The sequence below is a fragment of the Sander lucioperca genome, chromosome 4 (assembly GCF_008315115.2).
Source record: "Sander lucioperca isolate FBNREF2018 chromosome 4, SLUC_FBN_1.2, whole genome shotgun sequence".
NCBI classification, from domain to species: domain Eukaryota; kingdom Metazoa; phylum Chordata; class Actinopteri; order Perciformes; family Percidae; genus Sander; species Sander lucioperca.
Window position 1 is genome coordinate 26,627,202 of NC_050176.1, and position 20,994 is coordinate 26,648,195.

At 41.5% G+C, this 20,994-nt stretch overlaps 1 protein-coding gene across 3 annotated transcripts; it reads left to right on the forward strand.

Moving 5' to 3' along the window:
* Positions 1–331: 331 nt before the first annotated feature.
* On the forward strand, positions 332–20,676 carry lcorl (ligand dependent nuclear receptor corepressor-like). 3 transcript variants are annotated; one of them, XM_035999937.1, is made up of 9 exons: positions 332–631; positions 1,630–1,695; positions 4,220–4,311; positions 4,512–4,638; positions 5,970–6,194; positions 6,329–6,407; positions 13,117–15,981; positions 16,084–18,734; positions 18,832–20,676. In XM_035999937.1, the coding sequence occupies exons 1-9, from the start codon at positions 538–540 to the stop codon at positions 18,837–18,839; spliced, it is 6,207 nt and encodes a 2,068-aa protein (XP_035855830.1). In that variant the 5' UTR covers positions 332–537; the 3' UTR covers positions 18,840–20,676. The 3 variants fall into 3 exon arrangements, with proteins under 3 accessions (XP_035855830.1, XP_031141626.1, XP_031141627.1); XM_031285766.2 differs by having other exon boundaries at positions 13,117–18,734; XM_031285767.2 differs by lacking the exons at positions 13,117–15,981; positions 16,084–18,734; positions 18,832–20,676 and adding an exon at positions 8,091–10,979 and having other exon boundaries at positions 354–631.
* The last annotated feature ends 318 nt before the right edge of the window (positions 20,677–20,994 follow it).

The window sequence follows — 20,994 nt, forward strand, 5'->3', positions numbered from 1 at the left end:
ATAAAATAAACCTACATAAATAATATTTAAACAGCAAAATTATTCTTAAAGTCACATATATATATATATATATATATATATATATATATATATATATATATATATATATATATATATATATATATATATATAGATATATATGCACCCACACACACAGATAGCAGCCAATGGGGTGTTGACACGTGACGTGACCATATAGGCCTATGAAGCAACTGCAGGTCCCATGGGTGACCAACAGGAGATGATCATCCACATCATCATCATTATAAGTTAATTGACATTAGGCTATAGGACCCTTATAAGACTATTATTTATCTCTGTATCTATAGCCCACAAACATGTATTTGGGAGGCTTTTAACAGAGCGAATCAGTTGTATCCGTGAGACCAAATTCAGGGCACAAATGTTCCATAATCTAAAGCCTGTCCCTCTAGCGGTGGGCTGAGAGTGTGACAGCTTAGTGCTGCAGCGGTGAACCGTTCAGCCGCTTCTTCCTGTCGTTCAGACAGAGGGAGAGAGAGGGGGGAAGGACGCACAATGGCGACCGTGCAGTGCCCCAATTGCACGGCCGAAAGGAAAGGGTTTCGGCGGGAACTTGATTCTTGGCGACACAAACTGATACACTGCGTTGGTATGATAAGACTTGCAGCCTCATATTTTGTAAAAGAAAATCAACGAGCTTCAAAGTGATTTCGCCCGGTAGCTGAGGGATCGCTCCCCCTAGCTATGTGAGATTGCTAGCTAACGCTAGCTAACTAATAGCTAGCTAGTAGCCTGGAACCATAGGTGGCCAGTGTTAGCGGTTAAGTTAAGCTGGCAGGCTAATATTTACCAGCTGGCTAGCCCTTCGAGTTGGCTCATTTTCTTTGTCCCTCTGAGCTAGCTTGCTACTCGCCGGTGCTAGCTCTATCAGATTGTGTTATAAGACTTATGCGATATTGTTCATGTAGCATTAATGCGTATCATATATTTAGTAGGTAACTGATTGCAACGTTTGCTAAATTTGTTTATTGACATATATGTTGGCTATGCTAATGCCCTGCTAACATGCTATGCTAACATAACGCTGTTGATGTATTTTGGGGGAGGGGATTGTTGCTACGTTTGGGCTGCTAATGTCAGTGCAATATGAGAAAAGCATACAGTTAAGAGGTCTCGGGTAACGGTTTTCCTCGCGTCGATGCTATTTTGAACACAGTTTTTATGCTACAGAAGCCGGGAAACTTAGGCCAACGTTAGCTCACTCGAAGCTAGCTGTGTTTCCTCTGATTTGTAGTTTTTAAGTAACGTTACAGTGACATTAAACTCAGAATGCAAAAAGACGAATTAAAGTATTCATGTAACTGCTTTTCACGAATCATATTTATTACTTGTGTTGTTTACCAAGTGATTATATGGACTCTGTATTAAACATTGCAGGTGTTGGTGACAGCTGGCTATAGCAGTGCACTTTGCTGTTAGAATCTGTGTTGACACAGAATCTGTGTTGTAGTTTGGTAACAAGCATAAACAATGGATAGACCCTACATCATCCAAATGTCAAGTAACATTACTTCCAACATGCATATCAATCAATATCATTGTTTAAATCAGCTCTGAAGGATTGTTTCTGTTTATTTTGTCTTGCAGGATTTGAAAGCATTCTGGAGGGAATCTATGGCACACTGCTGCTGAGGGACCTCAATTTATTTGATGGTGGGTTTTTGTGTGTACAAGTTGTGATCACTTTGTGTAATCAGAGGTGTAGTTTGTAGTTATTTTTCAACAAAAAATTGAACTGACCAAAACCAACAATGCATTAGTCTCTCTCAATACCTTCTGACTTCTCAATCATCTGTAGCACTCAGACCCAAGCACATTTTCTCCCCAAAATGTGCCATAGATATTTATTTTTAAAGGCTAATTAATTTTCCCCAAACAGCTGGGCACTATAGTTTTTAGTGAACATTATTCAGACAGGAGGAAATTGTGTGTTATATTTTCAGACATGGATTGATACACATTTTGCTATATTTTCAGACATGGATTGATACACATTTGGTTCCCTAGTGAGTATTTATGGCACTAGGGCAGTGTGGGATTGAGTCACTGGAAATATGTATATAGTATTGTGTGTGTGTGTGTGTGTGTGTGTGTGTGTGACATTCAGGTTTTTTGTTTAACAGGTATTTATTATTACCGTTGTTCTTTTTGAAGTTGACTCACAACTACAGCATGGTGATATATACCTAGTGATTCATTTAATCTTTAATCTATAAAGTCTATACATTTATGATATATACTCATACTTCCATCCCTTGTGTGCCTCTCAGAGCAAAAAACAAATAACTTGGATTATTAGATGACAGCCATTTTTACATAGATAATGACCTCACAGTCCATCTGACCTTATGGTAATAACACAGACACTAGTGGTTAAAAAAAGTGGTTTTCTGGCATGTAACTGAACATTTATTTAAGATTTTTAGATATGTCTCCAGTGCATCTGTCTCTGTGTGACCCACTACTCACCTTCTCACCTGCTAAGTCTTGTAATCACATACCAACTTCACGTCACCCACTTGTCAGACTCCACTCTGTACAGTGTGCAGCTAGCCAACTTGATGTCCAAACTTTGGAAGCACTTTGGACTCAAAAGTTAAACAACAACAAAGGAAACCTTTATAAAACATTCACAGTATACAAAAAGCTCAGTTTTAAATAAAAAATACCAGGGGCACCCCCAATCTTGCTACTCATTTAAGAAGACAGCATGGTATTAAACTTAAACCAAAACAAACAAAACAACACTGCCAGTACATTGCACACTGGTCCTTGATTGCTCCTGGTTAAAGATTATGAATTCAACTTTTTTATTTATTTGTAAGGGCATAAGCCTACTATACATAGAATTGATGAATTTGATTAATTTAGATGGATGCAACTGACCATAGTGAAAAACGCATCTCAGTCTAAATGCATAGTAGATACAGATAATGTAAATTAATTGTAATATAAAATCTGATATTAATTGCAATCGAATCACAGCTAATTTGATTCCTATCAAGTCTGCTTTGAAATGTAGTGTATCTGTTCATTTTAACTCTGTCCGTTACATCTGACAGGTATAGATATACACCTTAAATATTCACTACTCTTTAGATCTACTATCTCCATTAGCTTGCAGCTTGCTATCACAGGCCAGTAGCACTAGCAGCCAAAAGACAAAGCTTGCTTGACACAATCTGTTGTCTCAATGCAGTCAGCAGTGCCATCTGGAGTTTGAGTGAGGCTAGACAGGAACATAATCAGATGATGTGTAATAGAGACCTGGCAGCCATGATGAATTGCCTGATGGAAACTCAAACACAATGTTTGAGTGACGTTTATTTTCTGATTGTCGAATTTTAAGAGTACTGATCTGGTTAATGTGGCTCGGGAAAGGGAAGTTTGGGGTCCCCTGCTGGAGCTGCTACCCCCGCGACCCGTTACCGGATAAGCGGAAGAAGATGGATGGATGGATGGATGGATGATCTAGTCATGTTTTATAAATATGGGCCAAAGTTTCCCTCGTGTGATTGTAATAGCATTTATTGATGGCAGCTAGGCGTGGGCAATATAGATAAAATATGTATTCATCATTGTTTAATTATTTTTATAATTCAATCAATATGTGTATATACTATCATCATACATTTTCTGGAAATTTAATTGAGAAACTATTTATAGATATTATAACCACTCCCACCAATCTGCTCTTTGATTTGCAACATTGCCCACAATCATCGACTACAACCAGAGATATTAAGAATAGTTGACATTAGTCAAGTCATATAGTAAAAGAATCAAAAAATCCAGTACACTTTGGTTCTCTCAAGCTCAGAGTTTATGATCCGACAACATCCGTCTATAGGATTTTCTCGAGTGTAAGAGTTTTGTAGTAAGTGTTACCTGCTGTAAATCATACAGCAAAATCTTGCCTGAAGCGTGTCTGTTGTCTTGCGGTATATATTGTCATATTAGGGTTGGACGATATGACAATATAGAGTCAGACCATATGTTGATAGAATTTTGCCAGCAGTATGTTAAGTGTTCTCTTGGCATAAAATTGGTATGATGATGTTTGGAAACCACTACTGTTCCTTGTCCATTCCTGTATTGTGACTACAGTAGGGGGCTGTTTGATACTTAATGTACCTGTGTTTATTAATACCTGGTACTGTGTTATTGTGCCTGTCAGACTGTGAACCTGAAGAGGTGGATGACTGGTCTCCAGAAACAAGTTGCTCTCAATGTTCATTCTGCAACCTTCCCCTGGACAAACTCAGCAGTGTAAGGATTGTTCTAGTCTGTTTGTACTGTACTGTGTTGTGTTTGTATTTTGCCTTTAAACAAGCACATTTAAGTTATCCGTAGCTGTTTACAGCTGTAATAACTATATTGTTTGATATAAGATATAGAATATCATAGGATATACTGTACTGATGATAATAAAAACAGTCAGTAAAGTAACTTCTATTTTTTTCTTGTAGGATCAAGTACCTGCAGCCACGTCGCCCCTCTCCTCCCCCTCTGACTACTCTCCCTGTCAGGCTCCAGCCCTCTCTGAGAGCAGCCAATCAGCGCACAGGTTCCTCCAAGCTGTGTTTAACAAGAAAGGTGAGTCAGGTGTCTTTCTGCCTTGTGGCGCATGGCTCAAACGTGTCAACTTACGATACACTAAAGCTCCTGTCAAAGGCGCACTGCTATCAGCTTTTGCCTCGTAGTTATTCAGTTTCTATCTAAATAGAAGAATTAGCAGGAACAATAATAACATTCTAAATCTGTGTGATTGGAAACACTTTGACTTGTCTGCTTTGAAAGGCCCCAGTTTGCTTTTGTATTCTGGCATAAGGACTTGCTACTAGAGGTGTGCACGACTAGTTGATTAAATGTTGCTACCCTTGGTAGTCAGCCCCAGAAATACTAGTCGGTTAAACATATTATTTTATCAATATACACGCATTAAAATTTCAAAATGGCTCTTATAACAATCACAAAATTAGTTTGAACAATGTTTAACTTTATAGATAAAACCGTGCTCTAATTAAGACTGTTCTCTGAGTGTTATTGCTTTTAGACTAGTATATGTCGACAATGTCTCATTTACGGGATCATTCCGGTGCTGCCAGAGGTTCCGCAGGATGTCCCCCATTTTCGGCCAGATGTCCCTCACCTTCCGCTTTCTTTGTGTTGGCATTCTAAACTCCGGTCGATGTATGAGGACTATGGTTAACTGCTCCTCAGATCTCTGCAGGGTAAATCCAGACAGCTAGCTAGACTATCTGTCTGAGTTTTCTCTTGCTAAAACAACCTTTGAATGTTCCACCAAAACAATTTCCTTCCCGAGGCTATTTTGCAGAGGCACCGTTGCTCCGTCCGGCGCTTAGCGCCACCCATGACGATTGTGATTGGTTTTAAGAAATGCCAATAAACCAGAGCACCTGTGTGGACTAGCCAAACTTACTCCCGCAGCGCTGTGGAGGAAGGTCTGGCAATGCGAGACTACTTTTAGACTAGTGGACTAGTCTTAATTTAAACTTCTGTTTAAGCGTCAGGCAAATTAGTTGTCGGTAACATTCCTACTTGACACTAGCTCTTTTGTGTGCTGTCACCAAAATGTTAAATCCCATTTTCGCACATAGCCAAGTATTTGCAATGCAGATAGTTTGTTTTATGTGATGAGGTTTGAGATAGCCTTCTCTGATGTTGCTGCTGCCACACTAATACCTTGGAGGTGAATTGAATTTCATTTGTGTAAACATTACGTTTGATTTATCTTTTCACACGCAATGTCCTATTCCTCTGGATAATCCAGACCTTGTGTTTAACAGTTTATCATGGGACAATTTCTCTAAGTAACTCATTATAGCATAAAATTGGAAATCCTGCTTGTTAAGTCAAATCCAGTCGTTTTCTAACTTCTATTGCACCTGTGCCGTCTTCATTAGATGTGTCCCCAGGCTGTGATTCCAACATCCCTCGGGTTGCCCAGGAGCTAATGAAGAAGATGATACATCAGTTTGCCTTGGAGTACGCGTCCAAGTGCCTACTCCACACTAGTACAAATGGTGTTACAACAAGGACCTCATCACCGTTGTCAGAAACATCAGATGCCCCTCTGGACCTCACAGTGAGCCGAACTGGGGAGGAAAAAGAGAGTGAAAGTGACCCAGGTAGGGAGGGCATCAAACTGAATTTTAAGTCAATAAATAAATGTTTTAAGACTGTAACATTGATGCCCACTGAAGGTACCAAACCACTGTAACTCAAACCCTAACCAGTTTAAATTAATTGTTTTTTGTAACAGATGGCGTGCTCGACCTCTCCAACAGGAACTCGGCCTGCTTAGCAACTTCATCAACATCATCTAATCACAAGGCCTCAGGGTAAGAGTTATTTTTTCTTGGATTGCCTCTGGCTATAAATGTTAGTGGTATTCAGCCTTGTGGCAAAATGCACAAGATTAGCCCTGTCATTACAATTAGTTAAAACTGAGGGTTCTTCTTCAATACAATAATACATTTACATGACCTAGGCCTTTTTGTCCAAACCCAGTTTGTCTAAAACATTACTTTGCATGTGAGTTAAGCCTGGTTCACACGGGACGATTTTAAAATTGTCGGCCGATTTTCCAATCCTGAGAGACCCCACACACGGCAATAAAAAATCACGGGTCTAACAGTTTTGGTCGTACAGTGTGTGGTGCGCAGCACACGGCAAAATCAACACATCACACACAAACCGATTTGACTCCCGAGCATTCCCAGGTCAGATGGGAAATCTCGCAAAATCCCTCGAGATCAAACGTGACTTCAGAGTAAACAATCATGGCGGACGAAGAGGATGCAGTGGCGATAATTTGTAGTTTGTTTTTAACCGAAAAAAAACGTTATCAAAAGAAAAGGCGATGGTCAAAGAAGTGGAGACAACGCGAGCATGGACTATACTTGCTATACTTATCTCCGACGTCCACCGGACTTTCTGGTGCGCCATGCCACCGGCTGTTTTGATTTTGTTTCCCGGTGTTGGCTACACGCCACAGTCCACAGGCTGCGTGACCGTTTGTCCCCGGGGGACACCACACACGAGGAGAAATCGGGCCAAAACAATCCAACATGTTGGATATCCCCGATTTGAGATCGGAGCGGTCCTGACGTCCTTCCGAGCAGACGAGAGCAGTCTTAACACACCACACACGGCAGGAATATCTGATCAGATTATTTTACGATAATCGGAGCATCCTTAAGATTGTCGGAAGGGGTGAATCAGGGCTAAAATCGGCCTAATTATCCTGCCGTGTGAACCAGGCTTAAATCCTTAATTCTAACTGAGTTCAGCAGTCTACTGCATTTTCTTGTAGGTATATAGCATGGCTAAAATTGGAAGGTTAGCATCAATACTGTGTTGTATTACTGTCGTTTTTACCAGCGCTGCTTAATTTAAGTCGGCTAATTAACACCTCTGGCCTAAATGATATGCACACTTCTTTGTTTGGCAGTGCGTCAAGTCAGTTTGTTAGTCATTATGAAGAGCTAGCTTGTGTTTGGTGTTTTGGTTCTTGGGGGTTGACTCTTTTATCTCTTGAGCGGTAACGTCACAGCAATGGCACCGTATTATAACATTTGCCAGAGTTCAGGATTGTACAATGAGGAGAACATTGCAGTACCTCATAACGATTTACCTCCTTTTTTTTTACTGATCCAGTTATGATGAGTTTGATTATTCAACCTTCAAGCATGTAGGACTCTCACTGAAGGATATCACAAAACTACAAGGGTTGTGTGTGAGCGCCAAAGTAACCCCAGCCATTCACAGACTGTCCCACCTGGACGTGAAGAGGCTTTGCCACACACACAAAGAATGTGTGTGTGTGAGAGACACACAGCAGCAGTGTGTGAGAACAGACAGACATGAAACATAACAGTCGCAGTGATGTTACCAACACAAGGCATAAAGGAGTGGACCCCTCGCTCTGCCCCCCCCACCCCCCTACCCCACCCCCCCTGTCCCCTATGCCAAAATCAAACACCCTCCATCCTGACCCTGCTGTTTGGTCCTCCCATCCCTAGGAGGCAGCGCAGGCAGAAGGAGGAGTACATTGAGAGGAGCTTGGAGCTGTCTGAGGGGTTGCTGTCCAAGGCCTTGAAGGATATACGTTCAGGGAGGCTGCAGGAGCAGCGGGCCGCATTGCTTTATGGAATTCCCATTCACACCCTGCAACAAGGTCTGGACGGCTGGGCTGAGGGAAGGCGGGGGATGCTGCATCAACTTGCACCAGGAATCAGGGATGAAGTTACATCATACAATGTGATGTCATCAATGTTGGGCGGTGAAGCCCGTCTTGTTCTGCAGAAGGTGGCGGCGTGGGCAGAGAGGGCAGAAATTGGGGGAACTGCAGACGAGAATGGAGACTTGAGTTTCCCTTCAAGCTCTCCTACCATTTATCAGCCGAGTGGTCTACAGAAAACCCTCCCCCAGTCTTTTTTCCAGCTCAGGGATGCTCTCCAGCCCCCACCAAGCCCCACTTCTAGTCTGGAGCCACTCACGTCCCTGCGTATTCCTCAGGTCCGTTCCATGTCTGACCATAACAGGTCGATCCCAGCAGAGAATGGCAGCATGGCTGAAAACCTACTTCAACGTACCTCATCAATGGAGGGTGCCGCCAGTTCATCGACAGCTACTGGGAGACCTTCGTCTCTCTTCAAACTCAGACCTCCTTTCTTACAACATGGCTGTCCAGGCAGTGCCAACCAGTCTCCTCATCGCCTGGGACCACGCGGTTCCTCACTGGATGATTCAGAAGACGGTGGCCGGGATAAAGACAAGCAACCAAGAAAGAAACGTGGGAGATACCGCCAGTATGACCACGAACTGTTGGAGGAGGCCATCACTATGGTGATGGCAGGGCGCATGAGTGTGTCCAAGGCCCAGGGGGTTTATGGGGTGCCCCACAGCACACTGGAATACAAAGTCAAAGAGCGTACTGGAACACTGAAGAACCCACCCAAGAAGAAGTCTGCCAACTTTTGTTCATCCAATTCCAACTCGTCTTGTTCTGGTACCATGACCGGTTCCATTAACTCAGGGACTCTTGCCTCAGCTGCTGACGCAAAGATGTTCTAGACAACAAAACGCCTCTAGAACTCCTCAAAACTTGAACTCATCACCTCTGACAAGATACATGTTTTCTGGAGACACTTGTTTAAACACAACAAATGCCTTTACAAAATATATGGATATTGATATTCAGGTCTGTAATGTGATAGTCATACTTTTAGCTGTATTTCTCTAGCTTATTCCTGGGCTTCCTTAAAGCAGCTACAGGGTACAGCATTTTTTCAGGAGGCAGTGGTGCTCATTGCAGCTTTTGTTCACAGTGGCAAAACTGCGAAACTCAACAAACACCTCATAGCTTAATTTTTTTTATCACTAAACCTAAAAGATCTTAAAGGAAATGTCTTGTGGCATATTATCTGTTTAGGGTTATCAACAAATCCCAACAGAAAGACTAAAACAGAATTGTATCCTACTAACATGTATTGTCTGTGTGGCCAAAGCCTGATATATTGAAATTATCAGGGGCCATGTGTTTTTTAACTATTTTTTTTTTTTTTAAAGTTACATATTGTTTTTGTCTTAAACTTTCATCAGGTATGACTGAAACGTTACTGCTTTTGTCCACTACTTTTTAAATTGAAAGTATTCTTGTGCCTCTGTTTTGCAGGTGTGCAATAGATTGTACATACAGTAATTTTTGGATGACAATGGAGTTCTATGGCATAAAGGTATACGCTGTATCAGTCTGTGGCTACAACGAACATGCTTTTAAGGATAAATCAGTTGTTGGTTTTGGTCTCTTAAGGGGATTTGTTGGTAATAACAGGATACAAAAATAACCTTCAGGAAGTTCTTAACTTTGTTTTCATGTCTATATGATTTGGGTTTTTTCAAAGAGAAAACCTGACTTTGATTGGTACCCACTAGATGCCCAGGATTAAGTATGAGACCTCTTAAAACTAAGAAATAAAGTGTGACTCTCATGTTTGCTAGATGTTAGGTTATTCAGGTTTGATTCAGTTCATAAAGCTCCTCCTTAAGGGAGCGTTGATTGTCATTTGCAGTTTTCTATCTCTCTCTGGGTATTTTACCTAGGCTACTGAAGTGACTTAGAGCCATTTTAACAGATTTAAAACTCATTGCTATTTAGACACCTCTACAAACAGGGAGATTGTACAGTATAAACTGCTGTGGTGGCTACGTCTTTACTATGAGTTTTTGTTGAAGAGATTAGCTTAAGAAAGCGATTTTGTGTCCACATAGTTCTCCTCTCTATTTGTGCAAGCTAGTCTGAACATTGTATTGAGTGTAGTTGGAATGCATCTCTGCAGCATGTTTTAAAGTGTGCACTGATAAGCTTGGGAAATGTACGTTATTTCATATGTGTACTGTTTGTGAAAGATGTTCTTTTATTATCACATATATTTACTAATTCTGCTACTGTAGCTGTATTACTGTAAACCTCATACATGACTGCTGCTTAAATCTTTACTTTTCCCTGGCACAAAGAGGTGTAGCTACAACAAAGAAGCCTATTTCAACTAATTCCAAGATGACTATGTATTGTAATGTCTGAAGCCTACATGACAGGTTAGGATTTAGTGCATGGATGGGGTTAAATGTTATTGATGGTTGATTGTGTAGGCTCCTGGAGGTTACAGGTAGTTTTTGGTTTGACTTGATTCAGTGCAAGGCTTACAGGCTTTTTTGTTTGTGTCTGGGGAAATGCTAAATGTTGCATCTGCCTCTGAGATGGGCCTATTTCCATTAACAGTGCTACTACCAAAGCAGCAGTTCAGGGTTACCCACACAAAGCTGCTTCAATTTGTTTTGCTGTGATCGCGATATCTCTCTCTCTCTCTCTCTCTCTCTCTCTCTCTCTCTCTCTCTCTCTCTCTCTCTCTCTCTCTCTCTCTCTCTCTCTCTCTCTCTCTCTCTCTCTCTCTCTCTCTCTCTCTCTCTCTCTCTCTCTCTCTCTCTCTCTCTCCAACCTTGTTGCCACATATACCTCTGAACTTTATCTGCCTATAGTGTCGGGTTTCACATCGAGGCCTCTGTGTTATGATACTGAATCTGCTGGGGTATTAGCTAAGGAACACTTGTGAGTTGTTTGTCTCTCAAGGAACACATAGGTGTAAATGTATTGCCATCAACAACAACACTTAAACTTCTTTCGTCGTTCAGCCGTTTTGTTGTGAAAGATTTCTTTACAGAATATCTGCCATGTTCTTAGCTTGCACTACAAGTCAGAGATTCTTGGTGTAAGTATTTGTCCTTGTTGGTTTATTTTATCTGTTATTTGTAATTTTAAGGCTAATTGTAAAAAAAAAAAGATTGTTTGGCTTTGGCAACCTTTGAAACTTTGGAAATTATACAAATTTACTGATGTCTCTGCTCCTGAATGTCTCCACTCCTATCAGTACACAGTGCCTGTGTCTGGGGCCACAGCATAGTGCAGCATGATGTCTCTACTCTGGGAATTATCTGCTATTTATATCAAAGAACCAGTTTGTAAACATGCCTAAACACCTCTTGAGAAATAGAAAATTATTTCATTGCATAAGTTGAATTGCAGTATATTCTAGAATACTTCAAGCTTAAGGCTTTTGTTTGTGAACTGCTGGCAAATCTTTGAAATGACTTAACAGAAATCTGCTATTTATGCATAAATTATTGCACTATAATTTATAAGCTTTTTTATTGTAGAAACAGTTTGTGTTGTTGCTGCATACTTATTTATTGATTGTGCTTCAGAATTTTACTAGTTTGGTTGTTGTAGTTCTTAATTTGTAATTGAGCACTTTGATGCAATGTGAAATATGTATTGCTGCATGAACGCTTTTAAATGTTAGCCCATATAATTTATTTAGTCCTACAATGACACCCTTGACTATTGTGGTTGTTTAGTGCTTACGTTAAGATGAAATTATTTAAGTGATTTTAAAAAAAAATGTGGTTTAAACAAACTCAACACTACAGAATGGAACACTTACACTGCATCGTGTCCAGTTGAACCCTGACAAGGGCTGGAAATACTATCCATTATCAAAACACTTAAGCAGATGTAATGATATTAAAATCAATTGCTTGTTTTATAGTGAAATAAATCACTCACATGACCTGATTTAACTGTTCGTTGATTTGAACAATAACATGTTTTTTTGAGCTGTTTGTTGGTGGAAGTGCTGTTTAAAAAAACATTTTGGTTTAAGCGTTCTACAATCGTTCCTTCCGCTTTTAGCAGAATGTTATCGTTTGCCTTCAGCAACTCATCAATAAAACACTTCTCTAATCATCTGCCTGTCATAATTACTAACATAATAGTTTGTTTCAGGGTCTTGCAGATTAACAGTTTACTAGGACCATATTACTGTTTTCAGGGAACTGCTTTTTCATGCTGATTTGACAAAAGCTGACTTGACAAAACCTGGCAATGCACCTCACCCCAAAACTTTCTAATCCAGTTTGAATCACACTTTCATAAAAGTGGCTGTGTATGCAGCAAAAGGCAATCCCAATGTGTGGGTTTCAAAATGTTTCTCTTGTATTTTGTCAAACGTGGATTTTTAATTAAGATGTTATTCCAATGATGTTAGCAATTCCAAACAATGCAGTGGGCTGCAATTGGCCACAAACAACTCTTATAATAAAGCAGTAATAAAAACATGGCAAAATTAATTGATGGAATGGTAGTAATTGTTTACTTGTGTGCATGAAGAAATTTGGAGTGCTGTGAATAGCTGTCTTCCATGGTGTCTTTTTGTCAGACCGCCATTGTAAATAAGAACTTGCCTGAAAAAATTTGGCTCTGCTGCTAAAATCCAAAAATGATTGCCTGATTAAACAGACCAGAGGTTTACAGAATATTTACATGCGGATAAGGTGGAAACCATATACCATACTATGACTGAGTAATACAATATAATGTTCATAATAGTGTTGCTTTAAACATAATCGGACCTGGTAGTTTGTGTGAGTACGTTTTTTTAAGATGGGCTCAGCTATGAGTAAAACTCCAATCTTTATTTTTGCCTCTAGCTCCCAGCTGCTGTCATCTATGGAAGAATCGGGGGACCTGGAACAGCGAGGGACTAAGTGTCGCCAGAGTTCTGCATTGGGTGTTGTTCTCAGCTCGCTCTGCTCAGCACACCATTCCTTACTCTACCAGATTCTGAAGCTGGCACGCCAGGAAAAATTGCTGTTGTTCCTAAATCACAGACCTGTAGATCAAACTGAATCTCACTGCTGTCATTGTGGTGTAAACCCACAGGATATCGTTACCCCTAATGCAGTCTCATTTAGTGAATGTAAAGCCAATAACAGCAGCCCATACTACCCTTTAATCGATTGTGATCATCAAGGTCATGGCAGCATAATGTATCATCCAGGAGACCCCAAATCCAATTGTAGCATCCATCACTATCCTTTAACAGACTGTAAAAGTGACGCTCCTCTGGGCTCAAGCTACTGCTGCGTGCAGAGGTGCAGGATGGAAACCTACACCGTTATGTGTCCCAAGAGGCTGCACTGCATTTCCTGCCAAAGCCTGGCTGTAGGTCATATCAACAACAGAGTGTGTTCATTTGCATCCTCTCCTTCATTATCCAAATCCCCTTCACGATGCACTCCCTCCTCTAGTTTATGCCCTTCCTCATCGATCTGCTATAACCAACACAACCCCCTTTCTTGTCCCTGTTATCTAAACCATGCCTGTCTGACACAGGTCAGGAATACAAAAGAAAGAGGGGTTGGAGATGGGGATCCTCCTTGTCCTGTACTAACTAGAGAGCAGAGCCCCTCTCCTCCTCCTCTGTCCCCTATAACCTCAGACATCAATAAGAAAACTGATGAAAAGCCACCCTCCCTCCTTCACCATAGACAAGAGGTGGAAGCTGACCAAATGGTTAAAGATGGTCTCGTGAATGCAAGCCACCAGGAAGCAGATGTGGATACAACTACAGAAGTGGAGCGAGAATGTAGGACCCCAAAAAGTAGTCCGGCTGAGCAGAACCCAAGTGGGACTTCATTGCAAGATGTTGTGAATCGCTTCAGTGAGAAACTGGAGACAATTAGACCTATAGAGAAGGACCCACCTCCCGCTGTTTCCACAGCTGTTAATGTCTCTGAAAAGGATCAGCCACAGTGTCCCTCAACCAGTCAGAACCTGCAGTTTCAGGTTGATGCCCATTTGACTGAAATCATCACCACAGTGCTTCACACAGGCAGTGCTAGTGACTACAATCTCAGTGAGCTGTTCAATCGCCATGATAGCAAAGAGCCCAAGTCACCTAATACCCGCTCCCGACGTCGCCAAGAAGTCCTTACTGCTATAGCAACACCTGCTGATGATGCTTCAACCAGAAGGCAAACCTTACAAATTAAACGGGAGCTTGCCATGTTTGACCAGTCCTACAGTAGGAGAAAGGTACCACTAGCAAAGAGGGCAAGATTGAAAGATGGAAATATTACTGTTTCTACATCACCCACTTCATCAGATTCAAACCTAGTTAAAGAGGAGTCTAAAAGAGAAATGGAGGTAGGTGTTGACCCTGTAGAGAATCATAGAGTTAGCGAGGGACCACTGAACATTCTCACTGCAGAAAGTAACAGGGATGAAGTAAAAGAGGAGATACAGACAGTTATAGTAACAGAAGAAGTTCAGATCATTAAAGCAGAGGAGAAGGAAAGGGAAATATCCAGTGAGGAAAAGGATCTTACCCTTGCAAGCACTCAAAAACTGACCCCTGAGCTGCAGAGCAAGTATGGCAAACAAGGCTCAAAGGGTAACAGTGTACAAACACAGGTGATGACCGTGACTGCAACCTCAGCAAAACGGTGTAGCAGTCCCCGTAAAGAAGATGGTGGTGGTGCTGGAAGTGATAGGAACCTGGAAGAAGCCCCATCAGGTCAAAGCTCTGACAATAGACCAGGTAAAGGTAAAAATTGCTATAGTCCTATTAGAGATAGGCAGAAATGTCAATCACACCACTCCAAGGATGCAAGGAGATCCAGGAGAAATATAGTACCTCCACAGTGGTTCTCCTCATATGTGACAGAGCCCAGGTTCTACGTTGGATGTTTCTCTGAAAGCATCTTTAACCAGGGAATGCAAAAGCACAAGGTTTTGACATCTAGCACCCTAGATGCCTTATCCAAAGATCCAGATGCTGAGGACACCAAGCTTGAATCAAGGTCTTCACCTGAGCACACATTGAAGTTTCCCTTTGAATCAACCCATAAAGAACAATATGGACCATCCTACACAGAGTCAAAAGGTCTTTCTACAAACCAGGTCTTTCCGCAAACTTTGGCTGACAAAGAGAAGAGTCCTACAAAACAGAGCCCTGACAATAGGACAGATGTCAGCGACTGTGCTGCCAAGCCTTTTGGAAGGCTACGGTCATCTCCAAAAAGACTACTGGACTCAAAGACCACTTCAAGAAATCCCCAAAACCCATCAAATATGGATGTCACCATGAAGTCTGCTACCTGTGTTGAGAGCCCTCCCAACTCCCAAGTCCAGTATATTAGTCCTATAAAGCTCATGTTTGTATCACCAGTAAAGGATAAGGAAGGGGTCAGATATAGTCTCAAATCAGCATCTTCTGGTTCGAGTGCACAGGAACCTTTTGACCCATGTGTAGAGTCTTCATGGTCAGGGACACTTAAGAAACCCAAAAGCCAGAGAACTAAGTCTGCTACTTCACAAGTAAAATCCTTTTCTTCACCACTAAAGTCTGCTACCTCACCTGCAAGATCTACTTCTTCACCAGCCAAGTCAGCACCTTCATCAATCAAGTCTGCTTCTTCATCACCCAAGTCTGTTTCGTCATCACCCAAGTCAGCCTCTTCACCAGCCAAGTCTGCTTCTTCACCAACCAAGTCAGCCTCTTCCCCAGCCAAGTCTCCATCTTCACCTAAGTCAGCCTCTTCACCAGCCAAGTCTGCTTCATCTTCACCTAAGTCAGCCTCTTCACCAGCCAAGTCTCCTTCATCTTCACCTAAGTCAGCCTCTTCCCCAGCCAAGTCTGCTTCATCTTCACCTAAGTCAGCCTCTTCCCCAGCCAAGTCTCCTTCATCTTCACCTAAGTCAGCCTCTTCCCCAGCCAAGTCTCCTTCATCTTCACCTAAGTCAGCCTCTTCCCCAGCCAAGTCTCCTTCATCTTCACCTAAGTCAGCCTCTTCCCCAGCCAAGTCTGCTTCATCTTCACCTAAGTCAGCCTCTTCACCAGCCAAGTCTGCTTCTTCACCCAAGTCAGCTTCAACATCACCTAAAATAGGTTCCAGAAGATCAGGTGATGGTACTCCAACTAAGCGTGGAGCTGGAGCTGAGAGCCAGAAATCATTAGGTGACTCAATATCTTTCCAAGAAACCACTCCAAAAAGGCGTCCGGGCCGGCCAAAGAAGCTGGGACCACAGCTTGAGCAAAAGGCAAAGAGGCCAATTGGTCGACCACGCAAGGAGAAGGCTTTGGATTCAGTAATGGGGGCAAAAACTGTAAATGGAAAATCTGTTATAGCATCTGACGTTAAGGATAATGTAAACAGGAACCTTAAAATAACAGTAGTGTATGGCCGTTCTAGGAGAAACAAACGAATGGTGTCTGAGGGCTTTGACCAGCTGCAAACAGAGTTCCATGCTTGTCAAGCAGTGGGCCTTAAAAGTGACTTGGGCATTTTAATGCACAACCCTAAGACCAGCTCAGGTAGTATCAAAACAGCCTCAACAGAATTGTCTGAAGAATTACATTTTGTCAGTCCTGTAAAAGAGGCTGCCCCTCAATCTAGCAGTAACATCAAATGTCAGAAGAGGGATGATTCTGCACCCTCAAGGAAACCAGGTAGACCTGCAAAAGTTAAAATCTCTGGAATCTCAGTCACAGTAACCACAGTGTCACCTAGGCAGCGTAGAATTCAGATAAATAAGGATATTAGACGATCTCCTGAAACACTAATTCATAAGAAAGTAGTCCTACCAGAATTCAAATCTGCCAAAGAGCCCTGGACAATCAGTTGTCAGTCAACAAGCAAAAGCAGTCAAACAGAAGAAGGCATAGAAACGGAGGGTGAAAGTAAAGGCAAACTGCCAAACCAGCCTGTAGCAGTGCGTCACTCAATGAGAGTGAGAAAGCCATCGATCCACTTACTGCACGCTGTTGCCACCTCCACCTCTAGATCATACAGCCACAGTAATGCCCTGCTACGGCGCTCCAAACAACTTCTGCTGAACAAGGCTAGCAATGAAAGGAGACAGGGGGAGCAAAAGAGTAGTTTAGAGACTTCAAGGGAGAAAAGACTGCTCTGTGGACAAGAGAGTAAGAAAATCTCTCAGGACCTGAGCAGAGTGGCAGAGGTGTCTATAGACTCAATCTTTACCCCAAAAGACACGCTAAGGTGGTGGGCAGCATCAGCTGAGGAAAATACGATGAACCAGGAGCTTGCCAGGCGAATACGACTTATCTCTGACACTTGGGTCTCAAACACTGTGGAGAACCAAGAAAAAGAAACTGCCTTCAATTCAAAAATAGGCACTAAAGGCAACAGTTCATTTACCAGGAATTCAAAACAATCCTCTGTGGTACGAACGCTGTTCGACTGTCCTCTTAACAAACCAAGGTCCTGTAGCATGCCGCAGCTCTGCTCCTGGTTTATGCAGACCACAGAGACACAGTCTCTGGCTATTGTCAAGAAGGCGAGCTCCCGTAATCCTTACGAATTTATGCACTTCCCTCGTTCTGCCATTAAAACAAGTGTTTGCCACAGTCCTCAGGCAGAGCGACTCCGCAAACACATCAAGAAATTTGCCAAAACGGTGCCAAAAAGTCCTTTGCAACATCAACAGGCTCAAAGAAGGTTGAGGAAAAGAACTGAGGCACTTTTATCAGTACATAAGATTAGGCGTCAACTTTTCACTCCCAGGTTTGCAACAAGCAGACTCAATCAAGGAGCCCAATGGTGGAGAAGCAGAGCATTTGACAAATACCGGACCACTCTATTTAGAGCAAGGACAAGGTTCCTAACCCGGAAAGAAAGGGAGAGGTTGCGAAAGAGGCAGAGGAATAAGAAAAACATAAAAGTAGCTACAACTTGTTCAAAGGAACATGTAGTGACTGGACTACAACCAAAACGTAAAGCATTACGCAGATCAGCAAAAGATCAGTTAACTGACCGTATGGAGAACAGTTCTGCCACCAGTTCTGTTGACCAAACTCAGGAGCCTATGGATGTACAAAAAGAGCAGAACCTCTGCTGTAAAGCCTGGAGTCCTGAGACACTCAAGGAATGTCGGGTGTTTCTGAGAAAGATCAACTCTCCAGACAATGAATCAACTGAGGAAGAGTGGGACTCCTGTACTGTGACACTGGATGATGGGTCACCTTCTGCATACCTCTTTGCAGGAAGGGAGAGAGAACTGGTAGGAGTTGTTAAAGCTGTGAAAACTGAAAGAAAAATGAGCACAACCTCAAGAGAGCTAGCAGGTTCTGCACCTAAATCAGTCCAGGAGCAGGATGAGATGTCAGTGGGGAGGCAGAAAGGCAAATACAAAAGTCCTGGGGTTGTGTCTACTGAACCACCACAACCACCACCAGCAAAGATGTTGAGACAATCGCGAATGAGGGGCCTAACCGGGCCAAGATGGTGCGACTTTGTGTTGGGTAACTACCTCGCTTCTTTTAGTGAATATCAACTTTTATTAAACTTCAATTTCAAATCACCACAAAATGAATTTGTGCTCTCGTTCTTTTCTTTCAGAAAACTAAATGAGCATGAAGCCTCCTCCTACCTGGGAAAGGGACTGTGGTTTAACGTGGTGCCTTTGGACATTGAGCTGACCACGTGGACTGACCATCTCACTATGGTTCAGTCTTACACTCAGCAATTATGTAGCAGTCTAACTTAACAAAAGCTTGATGTTGCACTATTTTTATCCATGGATATGTATGTACAGAAATGTTTTTTTTGTTTTTTTTTTATTTTATTGCCTTTGTCTTTCTGAACGCGTATAGTAGATCAAATCATTACATTAAACAGAGTTTTATCGGGATAAGTACTTATACAGCGAGCCCTGTCAGTGTGGCTGTATTGGAAGGAAAGGCAAAGTGTGACTGCATAAAGACAGTGCCATCTCCCCCTTAACATACCTCATTATCAAGGCCACCACATATTTCAGACAATGACCTTTTATTGTGAATCTTAACCTGAAACCATAAGAACGTACAGCCCTAAAATCCCCCCAAATTAATTTAAATGTATAGTCACTATATATATATATATATATATATATATATATATAAATTGCTAATTTAAGTTTTTTAGAATTGTCAAAAGTATATTGAAATTGAATGACACTCTCAATCCGAGCCTTGTTTGCAATATTTTTCTTTGATGCTTTAGTCACTGTTGTATTGCAAGCCAGTAGCCAAAAACGTGGTGTGAATGAAGGACGCTTATATATCCACCAAGCCCCATTTTTACCCCGAACACTATCTGTGTATGGGCCCCACCTATAAAATTGTGTATTGAACTACAGTAATTGGCCATCCACCTGTACTTAAACCAAATATTTTGTCATTATTTCTTAGTATTAATGATATCTATTGTCTTGGCACTAAACTACAATTAACCCACATGTTCTAAATGAGTGTGTGTGAAGTGATGAAGAAAATGACATTATGCAGTGATAGAAAGTAGATTCTGATTCATTTGTTGGTTTGTGGGCTCTGTCTTGTTTAATCTTTGATTTTATTTAATTTTTTCACCCAAAACAGATACTCTGTTGGTGTTGGATCTACTTCTTGCACTATCCCATCTGAGATTATTATTCCCACTACACAGATTCCTCCCCCATATTTTGCACATTCTGTGTCCCACTACCAACCCTTACTGTAAACTAGAGAATCTATTTGGTGCAATACAAACCCAGATGATTTCAGTATGTAATAAATATTTTATTGCTGACAGACGAATGGATGTACACAAGTACCAATGGCCTGGGAAGTTGTTTCCATAGCCATGTAAAGTGATTTTAAAGGATATCGCTATAGAACCCCCCCCCAATCTGCTTCATTTCCCTCAATGAAGCAGAAAAACAGATCCTAGTTATGATAGCATTAGTTTTTTTTCACAAATGTACTAGCATTATTTGCAGTTGAAATGCAGGTGGGAAATGTGTTGCTGTTAAAGAGTTTGGGTTTTTTTTTTGCAGCCAGAGACGCCTACCTCCACGGGGGCTCAGCTAGGCCTACTGCTCTTTTGCTTATCAGGCGTGTGATAAAGGACAAAGATGATCGGTTAACACTAACCTTGGATCAGTATCATGTTAAAAGGGGCAGGTAGATCCAAGATGTATGGCTGTAGGTCAAAACCTAAACCTGTAGTGTGTATTATGTGTCTTTACCCTTGTATGTATGTCACTGTGGTTGCTGTTTCAACACAAGTGTTGTGGGGTGGCCCAGTCTTGTGATCAGCGCTCTGTTGAAAAACCTGGTGCTAAACCAACCTGTTGTATATTTTTTTTCTTTATCATGTTTTTATACTGTCCATTACAGATGCAAAAAGAGGTGTCTGTAATTGAAACAATAAAGTCTTTTGAAATAACCAGCGAGCAATATGATTTATAGGTGGTAAAAAAAAAAAAAAAACATGATGCAAAAAGAGGTGTCTGTAGTTGACAGAAGAAAGTCTTGAAATAACCAGCAAGCAATAAAGATAGTAAAAAATACATGATTTCCAATGTACAGTAAGATCCTGCTGTACTGAAGACATTCAGGATTATCTGATGACTTTGCATTTTACTTTGCTCTCTCTTCTTTGGCATAACGCTACAACTGCCAGGTTACCAACCTGAAGTTGGACAAAATTAATCTGACAGGGTTAGAAAAATAAGTTATTAGCTAAGGCTTTTGTTTTTTATTT